This window comes from Camelus ferus, chromosome 17 (assembly GCF_009834535.1).
Source record: "Camelus ferus isolate YT-003-E chromosome 17, BCGSAC_Cfer_1.0, whole genome shotgun sequence".
Taxonomy (NCBI): domain Eukaryota; kingdom Metazoa; phylum Chordata; class Mammalia; order Artiodactyla; family Camelidae; genus Camelus; species Camelus ferus.
Window position 1 is genome coordinate 36483056 of NC_045712.1, and position 16624 is coordinate 36499679.

General features: G+C 47.6%; 1 protein-coding gene across 9 annotated transcripts in view; it reads left to right on the forward strand.

Annotated features, from left to right (window-relative positions):
- Positions 1 to 16624, forward strand: part of TSEN2 (tRNA splicing endonuclease subunit 2) — an 86943-nt gene that overhangs the window by 44409 nt on the left and 25910 nt on the right. Inside the window, exons 1-6 of one of the 9 annotated variants that reach the window (XM_032459002.1) lie at positions 8614 to 8855; positions 9410 to 9498; positions 9862 to 9975; positions 12352 to 12563; positions 14254 to 14469; positions 15856 to 15937. In XM_032459002.1, coding sequence (XP_032314893.1) covers positions 14281 to 14469; positions 15856 to 15937 — 271 coding nt within the window. In that variant the 5' untranslated portion in view covers positions 8614 to 8855; positions 9410 to 9498; positions 9862 to 9975; positions 12352 to 12563; positions 14254 to 14280. The other 8 variants (XM_032458997.1, XM_032459003.1, XM_032459000.1 and 5 more) reach the window with 8 other exon arrangements.

Below are 16624 nucleotides of genomic sequence, written 5' to 3' on the forward strand. Positions count from 1 at the left end.
CCCTTTCCTCCGTACTTCTCAGCCCAGGCTGCACATTTGAAATGCCTGGAATACTTTTTTAAAATACTAGGTAAGGCCAGGCCCATCCCAGACCAGTTAAATCAGTCTCTGGGAGTGGACCAGGTTGAAGACTTTGGGTCTAGAAATCCTCAGTGTTCCTTCCACCGAGAGCCTCAGCCCGACCTGGGACAAGGGGAGAGCTGAACTGTGGGATGGGGAGAGACGGAGAGTGACTGCCTCTTCTCCCCTCCCCTTCCCTTCCATGTCCTCCTCCTCAGCCCGCTGGGAGCTGGCCTCTAGCCTCCCTCTTGGCCTGGGACCATTTGACATCTGGGATAAGGCTGCCATGTGGCCCTGCCCCCACACAGTGTTTCTTTCAGCCTGGCACATAGTAGGTGCTCAGTAAACATTTGGTGCCTGGATTCATGCAGAGGCCCGTCCCGCCCAGCCTTCCGTGAGGGACTGCAGGGTCCTCTGCCGCTGACCCGCCCAGCCCAGCAGGTAGCATTCCACTCCCATCAGCAGCACACGGGGGGGCCTCTTGCATTGCCCCTTTCCCAGCAATCCGTATTTACTTAAAAAAAGAAATCCTTTCTAATGTAATAGATAGAAAATAATCTTGGTTTTGGTTTGAATTTACATTTCTTTGAATACTGGTGAGGATGAGCATTTTTTTCATGTGCTTCTTTCTTAGTCATTGGTATTGCTTCCTCTATGAATTGTCTGTTCCCAATTTACTAATTTACAACGAGAAATATAACTGCCAAAGGGACCGGATACACGTGTCCTCCAGCCAACACCCCAGCTCCCTGTAGGCACAGTGCACCGGGAAGCCAAGTTCTAATCAGAACGATGCTTGGGGAGCACAGAATGAGAAAAGGGAGGAGTCTGTTGTGCATCAGAGCGAGGCTTTTGCGGCATCAGAGCAAGCTAGACCTACCGCCAGGATCCACTGCATCCTTGGCCAGAACACCCTCCTTTTTTCTCTTTCCTCTGCCTCATCTTGGAATTGCCCCTTCCCACAAGTGAAAGCAGCTTCAGCAGGTCTGAGACGCCACACACAAGTGTCACGTTTGGAACGGTGGCATACTTATGCATTTTTCAGGCCTTGGACTCTCCCAGAGGTCTTTGACCTCCGCAGGGTTAGAGCCAATGGCTCTGGAGGACCTTGCGAGTACAAAGGAGCAGCCTAAAGAATAAGAACTCCAGGAGCCAGGGAGAGGGGCTCCAGATAGGCATGTGGGCTGGGAAGGGTGCCTGGAGCAGGAAGGGTGGGAAAGAGTCCATTCGAGGGTGGAAGGAAAAAGAGGGTTTTAGGCGGGCAAGGCCTGGGCGTCTCCGGTCTGGAGTATGCAGCTGCCTGCCCACTCTCTTTATCCTCCTCTTTCCCTGGCCTCCAGAGTAACCTTCCTAAACCAAACCTGACCGAGTCACTCCCCTCCTTCCATCCTTCCTGTGTCCCCAACACTTGTTGGGTAAAATCCAAATTCCTAGGGATGGCATTCAAGGCTTTTCACAGCCTGGCTTCAACTTTCCAGGCTGGCTTCTCATCCCCCTGCTCATACCTCCAGCCTTTGCTCAGGAGGGGCCTTCTGCCTCAGATGCCCTTCCCGACTTGGCCAATTCATCCTCATTTTTTAAGACCCAGCTCCAACATCCACTCCTCCCCGAAGTCTTTCCTGAGCCCCCTCCCCCTTAGTTGTGGCATTCACCACATTTGAGAGAGTAATTGTCCAAGCATCCTCTCCCACCGGCCCTTGAGGACCCTGCCATCAGACATCTATCGTGTTTGGTTTATCTAAGTGTCCTAACCGTCCACACGGCACCGCCCATGGTAGCGGCTGAATGAACAAGAAAGTGGCTGTTGGAGACGTGCTCGTGGGAAGCACAGCCCGAGAGAACAGGGAGGTCCGGACCCGCTTCTGGCCCCTGGTGCTCAGGCAGACCCACCGTCCTCGCTACACCTCAGTTCCCTTCTCTGCAGAAGGAAAGCTCGGGGACTCAGCTGTCCGCAGTGCCGTTTATCAGGACTTACCCCATGTGAGGCACTATTCTACAAGTCAGCATATTCTAATAATTACATAATGTGTATAATAATAACAATTTACATAAATATTTCTGGTAGAATGGAAATATTCAAAACCAAGGCCTTGAAGTTCTTTGCGGTCCAGTTCTGGAACCAAGGACGGCAGGACCAAGACCTCTTAGGCGGAGAGAGTGTTAACTTGAGGGGAGCGACGGACTTCGTTATAAGAAACATGATGCCGCTCTTGGCCCCAAACAGGCAAGTGTGGTGAAGCGAAATAAAGGTGGATGTGAGAGTCAGAGCACAGCTCAAATCCCAGATCAGCCACCCTCCTGCTGTGCCCCTTAGCAAGTCCCTGTACCTCTCTGGGCCTTAAAGACTGGCGATTGTCTAGCTATCTCAGAGTTGTGCAACTCAGTTGGATGGAGGGCTCTGTGACTACTTTGTGCCTTTTAATCCCAAGGAATGTAAGCAACCAAGCAAAGGGAATTTGGACAAGGGACTTCATCCTTCTAAGCCTCAGTTTCTTCATTGGCCCAATGAGGGCTGTCAGGAGGGCTGGCTGGAGGTGAAGTGACATTGTAGTACAGAGCACTGTGCTGGGATGTTGGAGGAACAGCCTGGCAGTGAGGCATCAACCCCAGCTCCCTCTTCTCAGGCAGAAAGCTTGGAACAAGGGACTCAGAGCTCCAGAGACAGCTGAGAAGGAAGCACAGTCAAGAATAAGAGTCAGAGGAAGGCTCTGGAACACGTGATGATTGCCTTCTCCCATCAGAAAATGCTCTTAAACAAAACAGCAAGTTTCCTCCATTAATAAGGCCTGTGGAATGCAGATGAGATTTTTTTTTTCCTCCTCTTTTTTTGCTGATTAAGTTCCCCCAAAACCCCCTTAAGAATTTTAATAAGAAATGCAAAAATCAACAAAAGTCCAGCAAACCCTTTCCTGTTATTAAATAAAGGGAAAGTAAATATTGCAAATTGGACATATTTCATAAGAGGATGTTTTGTTTGGGCAAAAAAAAAAAAAGAGAAAGAAAAGAAAAGGCTATTTGCTTTCTGGCAGCAAATACATGTCTTTGCTGAATTTTGGTTTCAAATTTGATGACAGGGGCATTGTTCCTGGTTTGCCTGGAATTCAGGCCTTTTGACATCTGAGGCGGACCCACCCAGGAGAGCAGGGAAGCCAGGTTTGGGCCATGGTGGGCCCCTTCTCCCCTCTCCTGTGAGCAGACCAGGGAGTTCCTCAACCACCCAGGAAATTACAATCCTGAGCGCAGAGGTGGGACCTGCAGGGGGTCACACACAAGATGAAAGCAACTTGGAACAAAGAAAAATTTTATGAGAAAGAAGACAAAACAAAACACAAGATGGTCTGTTTCCCTCTTTTTTAGGGTAAGAGACCGTAAAATGTACTATATCAATACAGCATAGTAGATTTGCAAATGATAACCATTGTATATGAAAATAGATAAAAAACAGATTTCTTCTGTAGAGCACGGGGAACTGTATTCAATATCTTGTAATAACCTTTAATGAAAAAGAATATGAAAACAAACATATGTATATATATGCACTACTGGGACATTACACTGTGCACCAGAAACTGACACATAGTAACTGACTATACTTCAATTTTTTAAAAAAAATACAGCACAGTGGCCCTGCAATCAAGTGAACTGGGGTTGAAATCCTACCTCTGGCATTTCTGAGCTGGGTTTCCTCGGGTAAATGACATAACTTCTCTGACTCCATTTCCTCATCTTCAAAACGGGGAGAATAAAAGTATTCACTAATAGAGCTGTGAGGAAGAATAAATAAGGGGGAAATTGAGCCAATACAAGGAAGATGCTAGGCTACCTGTGTCTGTTATGATTTTGTGTACTAGGACAGATGTAAAGGGCGAGGAAAAAGAGGAAAAGTGAGAAGACTTTATCTCTTATTATTTCTCTGTTGCGACCGATAGCTTGCAGAGATCATTCGCACTCAGAACTTCACAGGCTGGTCATTCCGGCCCCAGGAGACGGGCAGGGTGAGAACTGCCCTCAGTTTCTAGTTGCAGGACCTGCTGCCAGAAAGTGGGCGTGACCCCTCAAGGACACACATTCAGTGGTCCATGTGACCAGGAGTTCAGAGAAAATGACCAAAGGAAAGGGATAGAGGGCTTCAAATCATTGACCCTAAATAGGAAATTTACTTTAGTTTTATAGTTTATCTTTGTATTTATTTGTTTGCCTGAAGCATCTTTTTGTGCAAAAATTAATATAGAGAAACACGTAATTTAGCAGTCACCTATATTGCCACCCCCATAGCTGCTTCTAGTTTGTTTATTTTTAAGAAATTAAAAGTAAAGCTAAAAACCCTTTATCTACTACCCAAGTCCCACAGAGAACTAATCATTTGGTGCATATCTTTCCTATTATTTTAAAATAGTTTAGCATACCTATACAGACACTCAGTCCTTGGCAGTGTTTTCATTTACAGATAAGGTCCCATAGGATTCCTACTATTCTACTTCTTGCGTTTATCACCAAACATGTGTTTGAAATCTGTCCATGTTGATAAGTGTGAAAGAGCTAGTTCCTTCTTTTTAATTGCTGAATAGTATTCTACGATATGAATCCGTTGTACCACATTTTGTGTGTCCATCTTCCAGCAATGGACATTTAGGTTGTTTCCTTTTTTTTTTTATTACAAACCACAGTGCTTTGATTTAAAAAAAAAAATCTTTATATGTGTCTCTCTGAGCATTGATGCTTGAGTTTCTCCAAGAAAGTTACCCAGGACTCAAATGTACCTGGGATCCACCTCCCTTCCTGTGCTCACCCACTGTGTGACCTTGGACTAGTCATTTCACCTCTCAGAATCTGTCTTCTTACCTGTAAAATGGGTGTGTGATAATCCCTGACTCTCTGGGTGGTTGTCAGAGAATTAAGTGAGACTTTCTCTAAAAAGCAGCAAATAGTAGAGTCCAGCAGCTCCCATTCTCCATGCTACAGGGTTTTCTAGCAGCCAAAGTAGGAGCTCAGGGCAGTGCCCATCCTTTGCACTAGGGACCCTGGGCCCAGCAAAGCACTGCCTTGGGGGCTTACCCAGCCCACCCCTTCTCACCTGCTGCCAACACTATCTCCCTGCCCAACCTGGTATCAGGTTGGTAGATAACTGAGCATCGTACCCCTCAGTGACTCAGCTTCCTCGCCTGTAAAATGGCATAATAACACCTTCTTCAAAGGTCTACTAGGAAGCTTGAATGCCAGAGAATGTCTGCCGGGCATTTGTTAAAACTGAATGCCCTTTTCTGCACACCCAGGACATATTCTCCTTCAAAGATGAGAATTTATCCGAGGTTTCATCTCACTGGCTGGGGAAGCTGGACTATGTCCCTGGTTTGATTTTCTGTTGCAGATGCTGCTGAGGGTTTTGCTGGGTCCCTCCATTTGTTTTCCTTGCTGGGAATTGGAGGCTGGGTGGTTTAAATTTGCTAAAATATCGCCATCTAGTGGACTCACTGAAACACTGCAGTTTTCGTTCGGCCCCCATCTGGGAAAAACAATGGGGCGACAGCTGCGGCCGCCCTGCCCAGCTCAGAATCGCTGGTGGCTCCCCATTGTCTACGGGGTAAAGTCCAAACGCCAAGCCTGGAATTCAAGCGCCTGCACGCTCGGGCTCCACCCTGCCTATCAGACCTTATCGCTGGCTTCGACCTCCTGCCCTGCCAGGCCCAGCTCCTCTGGCTCCAGAACCTCCAAGCCCACACCTCCTGGCACGTGGACCTGCCCTGTGTCCCCGACGGCCATATCCCTCCTCCTCCACACTCTCCTAAGGCTCACCCATCTCGCAGGCTCAGCTCAAAGGCCACCTCTTCCCAGAAGCCTCCCAGGCCTTCAACGTTTCTGGGTCTTTCCTGACCTCCCACCAAGGCTCGCTGTGGGTCATGTTGTTATTTCCATATTTAAAGCTGTGCTTTGTCAGTGCACTGCCCTCCAGTATCCAACATGATGGAGTCAAGTGAATGCCAGCCCGCAGTCCCTGGACCGCCATCCTCCATCCTCACCTGGCCTCCATGCTTCCCAGCTCTGAGAACCTGGGCAGGGAGGGAACCTCAACTGTGCAATCTCGGTGAGAACACCTGTCTCACAGATGCAAGTTAAGACAGAATGCAAAGTGGCTGGCACTTACAAAGGCCCAATGAATTGTTAGCGTGGTCAGATAAAATACAGGATACCCAACTGAATTTGAATTGCAGATAAACAAAAAATTTTTTTAGTATAAGTATATCCCAAATAGTACAGGGAGGGTCTGCGTTACATTTCACAGACAGGTGATATTAAGGATTATTGATCATTTTGTTAGATGTGCTAGTGATATTCAGAATGTATGTACATATACAGTCAGTCCTCATTATTGGCAGATTATGCATTTGCAAATTCACCTACTGGCTAAAATTTATTTGTAATGCTGAAATCAAAATTCATAGCTCTTGGTCATTTACAGACACGCACATGCGTCAAGGGGAGAAAAATCTGAGGTTCCCAGTATGCCGAAGGCAACAGGTGATACTCTGTCTTGTTACAGCTATCACATCATAAACAAGTGTGCTTTTTGCCATCTCTTTAGTGCTGCCTTTGTCGTTTTGTGTTTCGTGTTGGTGACTTAATCGCCCCCCAAGCCAAGTGTCGAAGGGCTGTCCAGTGTTCCTAAGCCAAGGCCATGATGTTCCTTATGGAGAAAATCATGTGTGAGATGAGCTTTGTTCAGGCGTGAGTTATAATGCTGTTGGCCGGGCATTCAATGTGAATGAATCAACAATAGACATTAGATAAAATGCCTTTAAACAGAAGCACGCATAAAACAAGGGTATGTAGTGATTGGTTGATGAAAATGTTATGACCAGAAGCCAGCAGGACCCTGACCCTGAACTGTTATGAGTGAAATTATATGATGTCTGGAATTACTTTAAAATACCCCAGCAGTGGGATCCAGATGTGTATATGGAGAGTGTAAAAGAAACAACATAGCAAAGCTAGAAGATTCTGGAAGTGAGGAGTTACTAGGCTGTTCTCTCTACTTCTGTGTTATGTTTGAAAATGTTTGTTACCATAACAAAAGGTTTAAAATACACACTGGGGAGAAAATCTTGGGGGAAGAATATCTTATTCGTTAGTTCTCACTCTGACCCTCTGCAGGGACAGGGTTTCAGATGATGGCCCCAGAGATCCCATTATGGGCAAATCCCAAACCTTTGAGTGCAGAGCACCCACTGAGGTTCCAGAGACCTGGCTCTGGTCTCAGCCCCACTTCAGACTTGCTACCTCTGGCAACTCACAGTGCCTCCAAGCCTTTTTTCTTATCAGTTAAATAAGGAAGCTGACCTGGACAACCTCAGGGTTCCCTTTCATTTCTAAAACCCTCTAATTCTAAATCCAGTATTTCCTAAGTTGGCATGTTCTAGTACAATATTCCAGCCTCTCTCCAGCTCTGTCGTCCCTACTCAATCCATCCCGAAACCACTATTCTGTGAACCTTGCTGAAGTTCCCTTTTTTGCAACACTCTAACCAGGAAGCTATTCTGATTTCTCTAAAGGCTGATTTCTCTATAAAAGTCTGAACTCCTTAGCTGAGCCATTAAGGCCCCTGCAAGCAGACCATCCACTGAATGCCACATCTTGAGCTCTATCTACCAAGAGCTCACAGTTCAGTTAAACCAGGAAACAGGGATATCACAGGGTGCACCACCAGATTATTGTGGGAACACAGAGGGAAGTCACTCAAGCCAGTGTGGGGAGGCAAGAGGAAGTCTTCTGGAGGAAGAGATAGCTGAGCTGAGACCTGAAGGGTGACCAGGGATCACTGCCACAGACAGGGGGAAAGGATGTTCCAGGTGAGGCAACAGTGTGTGCAAAGGCCTGGAGACAAGACAAAGTTGGGAAAGGTCCAGATTTCAAAGCCCATCACACCTAGCCCCATAAATCTCTCTGGCATTATTTGCCACCGTTCTCTCACTGCCCGGCATGTGAGGTATGCGTGCTGGAGACCCTGGGATTCCTATTTGGGAAGGTGTATATTGGACTCCCGACTGAGCCTCCTTTAAAACGACCAGGTCAGGAGAAACTTTTACACTTCCCAAGGCACTTTTGTTTCGCTCATCCCTCTGTGGCTCAGAAAGGTTAAGTCACTCACTCTAGACCACATAGCCAGTGAGGAGGGAGGTGGGGATGCAAATGCAGGTCTGACTCCTGGCCTGGTGTCCTTGCTGCTGCAGAGGGCAGCCAGTGCCCACCACGGCTTTTGGTCAGGTGCCTCCAAGAGGGCACTTTCTTACAGGTTCCCTGCAGGCTGCACTTAAACAGAAGCACTGAGGAAGCCGAGGTCTGCAGGATGAGCTTAGCGGACCGGCTTCCTAAGAGCTGGGGTCATGTAAGGTCCGGTCGCTTCAAGTGTCCCAGCTCCCCAGGGGCGAGGACCCCAAGTCTTCAGACCTGGGTTCAAGTCTCCTATTACTGTAACCCCAATCCCTCTCAGCTATGTGACATTGGATAAGTAGCTTCGATCTCATCTGTCAGGTGGATCTTGCGGGACTGCTGTGGGGATAAAACAAGAACAACACATGGAAAGAACGTGCCGCCTCGGCCGGGCAGAAGGCAAGCGGCGCGCACAGAAGACCCGCCTGCAGGCCGTGCGCAGGCGCGCTCCGTAAAGACCCGGCGGGCCTTCCCGCGGGCTCTGCGGCTGCGCAGTCGTCCGGCTTTGCGGCCGCACTGCTTGACGGCAGCGGTGTCCGCCCGCCAGCCGGCGTTGCTGGGGTAACGGCGAGCGCGCGGGGCCGAGGAAGGTAAGGGGCCGGGGCGGGAGCGGGAGGCGTCCCGGGCGCTGAGGCCCTGAGGCCGGGGTACGCGAGGGGCGCCCCGAGGGAGGACGCGTCGCCCTTTCCTCGGGGGCGAGAGCGGAAACGGCCCAGAGACGTTGCCCGGGTCGCACAGCCGCACCAGACGGCCAGGCCGAGGGGCCAGACTTCCTAGTTCTGCGGGAACTAACCCCTTTCCGCGTCTCCGTGCAGCTTAGCCCTCTATTTTGTGTTCTGTCTGGAAACGTTGACGCCACGTCCGGTGCTGGGGGCAGAGGACGTAGGTGCATCTGACACTGGCTCTGCCCGAGGGGAGCCTTAGCCGCTGGTAGGGTTGCTGGGGGCGCCACTCCAGGAAGCCAGCAAGGGGTCCGTGGTGACAGGGAATCGCGGGTTTGTTGGGCCCTGAGCACTTTTTGACTTTGCAGTTGCAACAGCCGTCTGGCTAGCGCTTCCCACATGCTAGGCCCAGTACCCGGCTGCTTCGCAGTTTCCCATCTAATCCTCACCACAGCCTTCACATGTTTATCGTTTGTTTCCAGGTCTTAGTCTCGGGTTCTAACTTGAAAACTCCCCAGAGGCAGGATTGTTGGCCTCGTCCCTTTCATCCTCGCCTCCCCTAGCCCAGGAGGTACACTTTTGGAGCTTCAAACGCTTTTTAATTGGGAGAATGTGAGCTTTGGTGGGTGGGCGGTTTTAACCAAGCTGGTTGGGCAAGGTGAGCCCAGGGGGTTGGAAAATTAAATGAAGCTACCTTCCCCCTTTTTTGTTTTACTTTGTTTTGTTTACAGTAAACATTTACTGAACACCTAAAAGGTGTTAGCTTGTCTGCTCAAAGGAAGAATTAGGAAGCCCTGCTTTTGATAGAAAAGTAAATATACTTAACGCTTTGGGCACCAGGAGTCAGTATGCCTGGGTTTGGGAAGGGGAAAGTAGCCCCTTACAGGTGCATAGCAGGCAGCCTCTCTGAGTCCCTTCCTCCTCTGTACTGTAGGAATGGCTATTGGGATTGAGTTTGAATAGGCCATCCTATCACCAGCGGTCGGCAACCTTGGCTACATGTTGAAATCACCTGGGTCCCACTCCGAAATTTCTGAGGTAATTGCAGGTAAGGCCTGGGCATTGGGAGTTGCAAAATTTCCCCAGGTGATTCTAAGGGCAGCCAAGCTTGAGAGCCCTTGTTATATGTGAGGCCAGGTTAATTTCCTTAATCTTTTCAGTCGTCACTCCCTGCCTAAGACCCTGCACAGGCTCTAAGCCTTCACATCCCAACCCCCCTGACCACTGGCCAGTCCTTCCTGTACATCTGTGTTTGCTTCAGACATGGGTCGTCTTTTAGGCCAGTCTTCTTACCACGCCCTGTCTCCCTGCCTTACTAGCCTCTCATCCTCCCTAGGAGGGGCTGTGGGCAGATGCCCTGCCCTCTCCAAGCCTCTGTTTCCTTGTCTGCGAAATGAGGGTAGTGGTGCCCTAGTGCATAGCGTATGGCTCATTCAGTTCCTGGCACGTTGTACCTCCCGGTGATGGTTAGCTCTTGTGATTGTACCCACATCCCATGCCTCCCATCATGGCACTAAGGAAACATTTCTTAAAGGCTTAGTGCAGGTAATGGAGAAAGCAAACTCTCCTTTCTTCCCTGCTTTGCCTTACAAGTTCAGCACAAGGCAACTCTTCTACAAAACTAGGAAGCTAGAGAGCCTCTGGTTTGTCCTACTGAATTTTTTCAGCTTTAATGAGAGATCATATACCATAAAATTCACCCTTCTAAAATGCACAGTTGAGCAAGTTTACTATGTTCAGTGATGCAGTCATCACCATCGCTGCAATCTAATTTTAAAGCTTTTTCATCATCCTCAAAATAAACCCCATACCTATGGGCAGTCACTCCCATATCTCCCGTCCCCCAGCACCTGGAAATCACTAATCTACTCTCTGTCTATAGATTTGCGTGTCCTGAACATTGCATGTTAATAGAGCCAGCTTGATGTTAGTGCTGTCACGTGTGCAGAGGTAACACTAGGTGCCGGATTTTGAGGTTTTGTGAAAAACAAGGAGTCTTTTGTGGCAGGAACCTCCTGTCACACACTTGTGTTAGAGTCCAGAGTTCTTGCCATCCAGTGTCATAGCTCATTCTTGCCCTTTCTAAGAGTGTAACAGCAATCTGGAGGGGAAACTCCTAAACCAGGCAAATTAATACAGAACTTTCCTTTTTCACTTGTTTAAGAGAACTTAATTGGAAGCTCTTGAAGTGAGCCATGAAACATTTTCTCTTTTAAAAATTTGAATTGTAATATATACAAATCAAATACTAACCAGAGGTTAGTTTAGAAAAGGGAAATGTTTATAGACACCCAAATTGTTCCTGGAAATCCCTAGAGAGTTCCTCACTAGAGACCAACATAGAAAAGGGAAATGTTTATAAACACCCAAATTGTTCCTGGAAATCCCTAGAGAGTTCCTCACTAGAGACCAACATCTTGCCTCAAAAAAGCCAACACAGCATTAGTTTTAGTTTTAGGATAAACTGCCTTTTCTTCAATTGAACACTAAATGCAGTACAGATGACCCTTAAACAACGCAGGGGGTCACGGATGCTGATCTTCTGTGCAGACGAAAATCTGAGTATAATTTATAATTGGCCTTCTGTATCCCTGGTGTTTTCATATCCGGGGTTCCGCATCTGCATATCCAATTAACCGTGGATGGTGTACTGTAGTGTTTACTATTGAAATGCATCTGGGTGTAAGTGGACCTTTGCAATTCAGTCCCTTGTTGTTCAAGGGTCAGCTGCAGATGCTTGGGTTGAGTGATGAATTGGCAACTGAAATCTAGTTAAAATGACCTTGGAAGAGAATCTCTTTTTTAAAAAAAACTTTTTAAATTTATTTGTTATTTTTCCATGGAGACACTGGGGGTTGAACCCTGGACCTCGTGCATGCTAATCACGCACTCTACCACTGAGCTACACCCTCCCCAGAAAATATCTTAATTGCCCATTAACATGAAGTATACATAGTTTTGTTATGAACGCTATACAGCAAGGTGTGTCCAGATATATATATATAAAACATATACAGTTACGTTCAATATTTAATTTCATTGAGGGAATTTTATTTAGAAATTATTTTAGCATTTTGCTGCTTGGAGTACTTTGGCAATTCTATGAAGGTTCCAACTTGCTGATTCTTATTTTTTATACTCACTGTTGTAATTTATCAATTTCTCTAACTTGCTTGGTCTGCGATTTTCTTTGTCTTTAATTCCTCAGCGTCTTTGGGAGGGTGGATGGAAGTACCATTACATACTGAGCAAGGCTTTTCATTTCTTTTTAATGGTCATAAACCCTTAAAGCCACTCACCTTCCTGCCTCATCTTTGGCCACCTTCCTTGGCTGTTTGAGGCTGGATGGCATCCTTTGCCCAGTGGGATGCTGGTGTTGAGTGCAGGGACACCTAAGTAATCAGTCTTATTTTTCCCCGGTGAGGGTTTGGAGCCGTGGAGGCTAAACACGCGTGTGATCCAGCTCCACTGTGTGTTCAAGCAGCAGATGCGCGGTCAGCTTAAATCCGACCCAGACGTGGAACTGAGGAAGCAGCAGATTCAGGTCCCCGTCTCATTCCCAGGCTCCTCCTGCTCAATGAGTGGAGGGGCTGATCAGCCCCGTGCACTGCCTGCGTTTCTCCCTCTTGCACAGGGGTGAGTTTTCCTAAGTCACATGCATCTGCCCCAGTCTTTACCGCACGCCGCACCCAACTTCCTTCCATTAGCCATTATTGAATGGTGGCCTGTTGTGTTACCTCCAACTTGGCTTTGTGTGTGTTTTGTCCTCATTTTGTCTCCTCAGGGGGAGTGAAAGGCCTGGAAGGGAGAAGTACTGCCTTCGCCCTCCTCTCCTCCCTCGTTGTGCTGGGCGCACTAATTCCTTTATTCCCCGGAGCCCTTCAGCTCCTAACCATGAGAAACAGGGAGCCTTCACACAGCAGAGGCAGGTGCTTCCTCTGCCCCCAGCAGGACCCAGAGAGAAGGCGTGGGGCCACCCAGGGCCACCACTGTCCAGAGCCTCTGACGACATCTCTCTGACCCAACTGTCTCTGCGTCTGTAAAACGGTGTTGGTGCTGCTCACAGCGGTCATAGTGAGGCTCAGTGCTGTGCTAAGTGCGTGCGGGCGCTGTTCTAAGCACTTCGTGGATCATAACTGTCAGATAGTCTGTTTTTATCCTCCTCTTGCAGCTGAGGGAGCCAGAGCACGGAGGGGTCCAGTAACTTTTGCCCCGGATCACACGACTCCCTGGCTTTCCAGTCCCTGCTCTTGGCCGCTGGCACTGGGTGGTCAGGGAGAGACCCCAGAGAGAGGGCTGCTGCTGTTGGTGTTGTTGTTAATGTGCCTTAAAAATTGGGAGCTGGTTGACCTCATGTTTGGAGTGTATTTTAAGATCTTTTTTTGAAAATGAAGTGTTTGCTAGATTTACTTCCTTGAAGGCAGGATCTCTTTTGGTTTTCTCTTTAAATCCCCAGCACATCTGATTAGAAGCCCCCGGTAGGGGCTCGGTAAATGTCTGTTGGCCAAGTGAGACAGTGGGAGAAATTCTCAGACAGAAATGCTCTTGTGCCTGCTGTCAGGAGACCTTCCCGAAGCATTGTGACCGTGGGTGGGTCACTAGGCCTGTCTCATCACCTGTAATCAGAAATAATACCACTGCAAGGGAATATTACTTGGCCATAAAAAAATGAAATAGTGCCATTTGCAGCAACATGGGTGGACCTAGAGATTATCCTACTAAGTGAAGTAAGTCAGACAGAGAAATACAAAAATCATATGATAACACTTACATGTAGAATCTAAAAAAAGATACAGATTTTATTTACTAACCAGAAATAGACTCACAGACATAGAAAACAAACTATGGTTACCAAAGGGGAAAGGCGGGGAAGGATATATTAGGAGTCTGGGATTAACAGATACACATTGCTTATATATAAAGTAGATAAACAAGGACCTGCTGTACAGCACAGGGAACTATATTCAATACCTTGTAATGAACCATAATGGTAAAGAATTTGAAAATAGATATATCTGTGTGTATATGAATAACTGAATTGCTTTGCTGTACACCTAAAACTAACATTGTAAATCAACTACATTCAATTCTTTAAAAGTTAAATTTGAAAAAATAATAATACTGTGGACTCGGACATTGTTGTGGGAATTAATTGAGATCTCTAGGCGGGTGGGATTTGTACTGCTCGTACAAAATGTTACTCTGTCATTTAGTTTGCTTCTTTATAAATGTATTTTTCCCACAGTTTTCTGAGCCTGGGTGTAAATGCACTCGCATTTTTGACCAGCGTAGCTTTTGACTCTCTGTTTCTGCCTCCCTATTACAGTCCCTAAAGGACAGTCACCCTTGGACGATGGCGGAGGCCGTTTTCCGCCCCCCAAAGAGGAAGAGGAGGGTGTACGAGAGCTATGAGTCCTCGCTGCCCATCCCCTTCGGCCAGGACCGCGGGCCTCGGAAGGACTGCAGGATGTTCCGGGCCGAGATGAGGAACAGCAGTGTGATTGTGAGGAGTGTGGAAGACGCGGAGCAGCTGTACGGGAGAGTACGTGCTTCCGGCCGCTCTCTCCCCATGCCCCCAGAAACCGCCCGTAAACGAAACGGCTCAGGTGCTTTCCCTGCAGTGGGGTTCAGTGGGGCAGCAATGCCCCAAAGCCATTTGTTCTGAGGATAACCACCACCCACAAACCCACATTTCAGCAATGAAGTCAGGTCAATGCATTGGCCTCTCTTGTCTTTTGGTTATAAAAGCTATGCATCTTCATTGTTACAAGCAACCTATGGAAGTGTAATGGGTGAATAGTAGAAATTCCCTGCTAACCCCTGTTCCACCCGCAGAGGTCACGGGGAGTCGCTCTGGCCCCGGGACAGATCCAGCGTGTCCTCTGGCTCCTTACCTACTCTCCCTCCTGGTTGAGGACCTCTGCTTAGATGAGGACAAGTTCCAGTTTTTGCTTTTTTTCCATCAGTGATAGGTTCGGGTTGAGACTGGAAGCTTGCTTATTTTGCCCCCATAGCCGATTCAACACTGGGGGCATTTTTAAAACAGCTTTATTGAGGTATAATATGGAGCCATATAATTCGCCCATTCTAAGTGCTGAGTTCAGTGACTGTAATAAACTCAGTAGTGCAGCCACCAGCGCAGCTGAGTTCCAGACATCCCCATCGCCACAGAAAGTTGCCCTGGGCCCGCTCTGCTCCAACCCTGCCGCCACCCCCGGCCTGATGCTCCTAACCCATTTTCTGTCTGTAAATGTGCCTTCTCTAGACGTTTTATACAAAATACATGTTATGGCCACCTTCCCCAAGTAGGATACAGTGGGTGGCACTGACCCCAGGGGGACGGGGTCTAGGCTGAGGGCAGCCCCCTCCACACTCGCAATACGAGACATTAAGCAAGAGGCTTTGTGAGGCGCTGTCCACGTGGCTCATTCTGATCGTTAACCCCCGGCGGAGAGTAGAGGGTGTTCCTCTTATTCTTTCAATTTTCTACGGGTTTAAATTTTTCTAACTTTAAGAAATGGGGGGGGGGTAATCGATGTTTTTGGACTCGGCAGGGAGGAAGAGCCGAGTACTTCAGTCCCAGGTACAGGAGAATCCCAGGAGCCTCTGGGCCCAGGAGGCTCGGCCCCTGCGCTCAGGCTCCAGCTCCCCCGCCACCACCACGTGTGAGGAAGCCCTGCCCCAGCCCACGGGCCTGGCCCGAGACCGCTACCTACGGATCGGCCGGAGTGCACCAGAGACTGACTAGCTCCCTCCTGAGGATCGGAGAGGGAAGGCGCCAAGATCTTCACTTGTAGTCCTGGGACACTCAGAGGGAAGAACTGAAGCTGAAATTGAAGGAATCTCTCGTTAACTCAAATAGTCTCCCTTAGCCAAAAAAAGCTGGTAACTCGGAAAGCACTAACTCAGTCTTTTCTCTTCCTGGAAGGGCTATTTCGGAAAAGGTATCCTGTCTAGAAGCCGTCCAAACTTCACAATTTCAGATCCTAAGCTGGTCGCTAAGTGGAAAGGTAAGCCTGTGCAATGTTCAGTTCTTTTGGCAAATTATCTTTTCCTTTCATTTTTCGGTCTTACAGCAAGTTATATGGTAAAATTCTAGGGGAGACATAACAAGCCACTGGCAATTTTATTGCTAACAATAGCAACTAGAATAGTTCTAATCAAGGTGAAAGGGCTCCTGTGACTGGAGAAAATGTATCTCATCTGATTTCTGGCATTATCAGAAGTGTTATGCGGGCTTTTCTGTTGTGAAGCATTTCCTAGCAGAGTACGGTGTGTGTGGAAAGTGTTGGTAATTAAGTGCCTGCTCACCTGGATGCAAAAAGAGTTTTATGTTTTGTTTATAGAATTAGAATTTATAACAATAACCGTGACACTGATGCATTTGTTAAAGCATACCAATGTGTGTGGTTCTCATTTGCTGTTCTTATTTCATTTATAAATCTTTTATCTTGGTGTACTTTTCTAAGTGAAGAAAGCAAAGGAATGGAAAGTCTGCATGTGTGCTGTGGCATAGTTGGGGGGAAGGGAATATAAAGGTATCTTTGAAATATATGGAGGGATAAACCATAATTTTTTTTAATACCTGTCGGGGGGAGGATGGAACAAGATGGAGAGAGAGGTGAGACTTTGTAGATTTGAACTTGGAACCTTGTAAATGTATTATTACATGATTACAAAACAAAGCTAAATTTTAA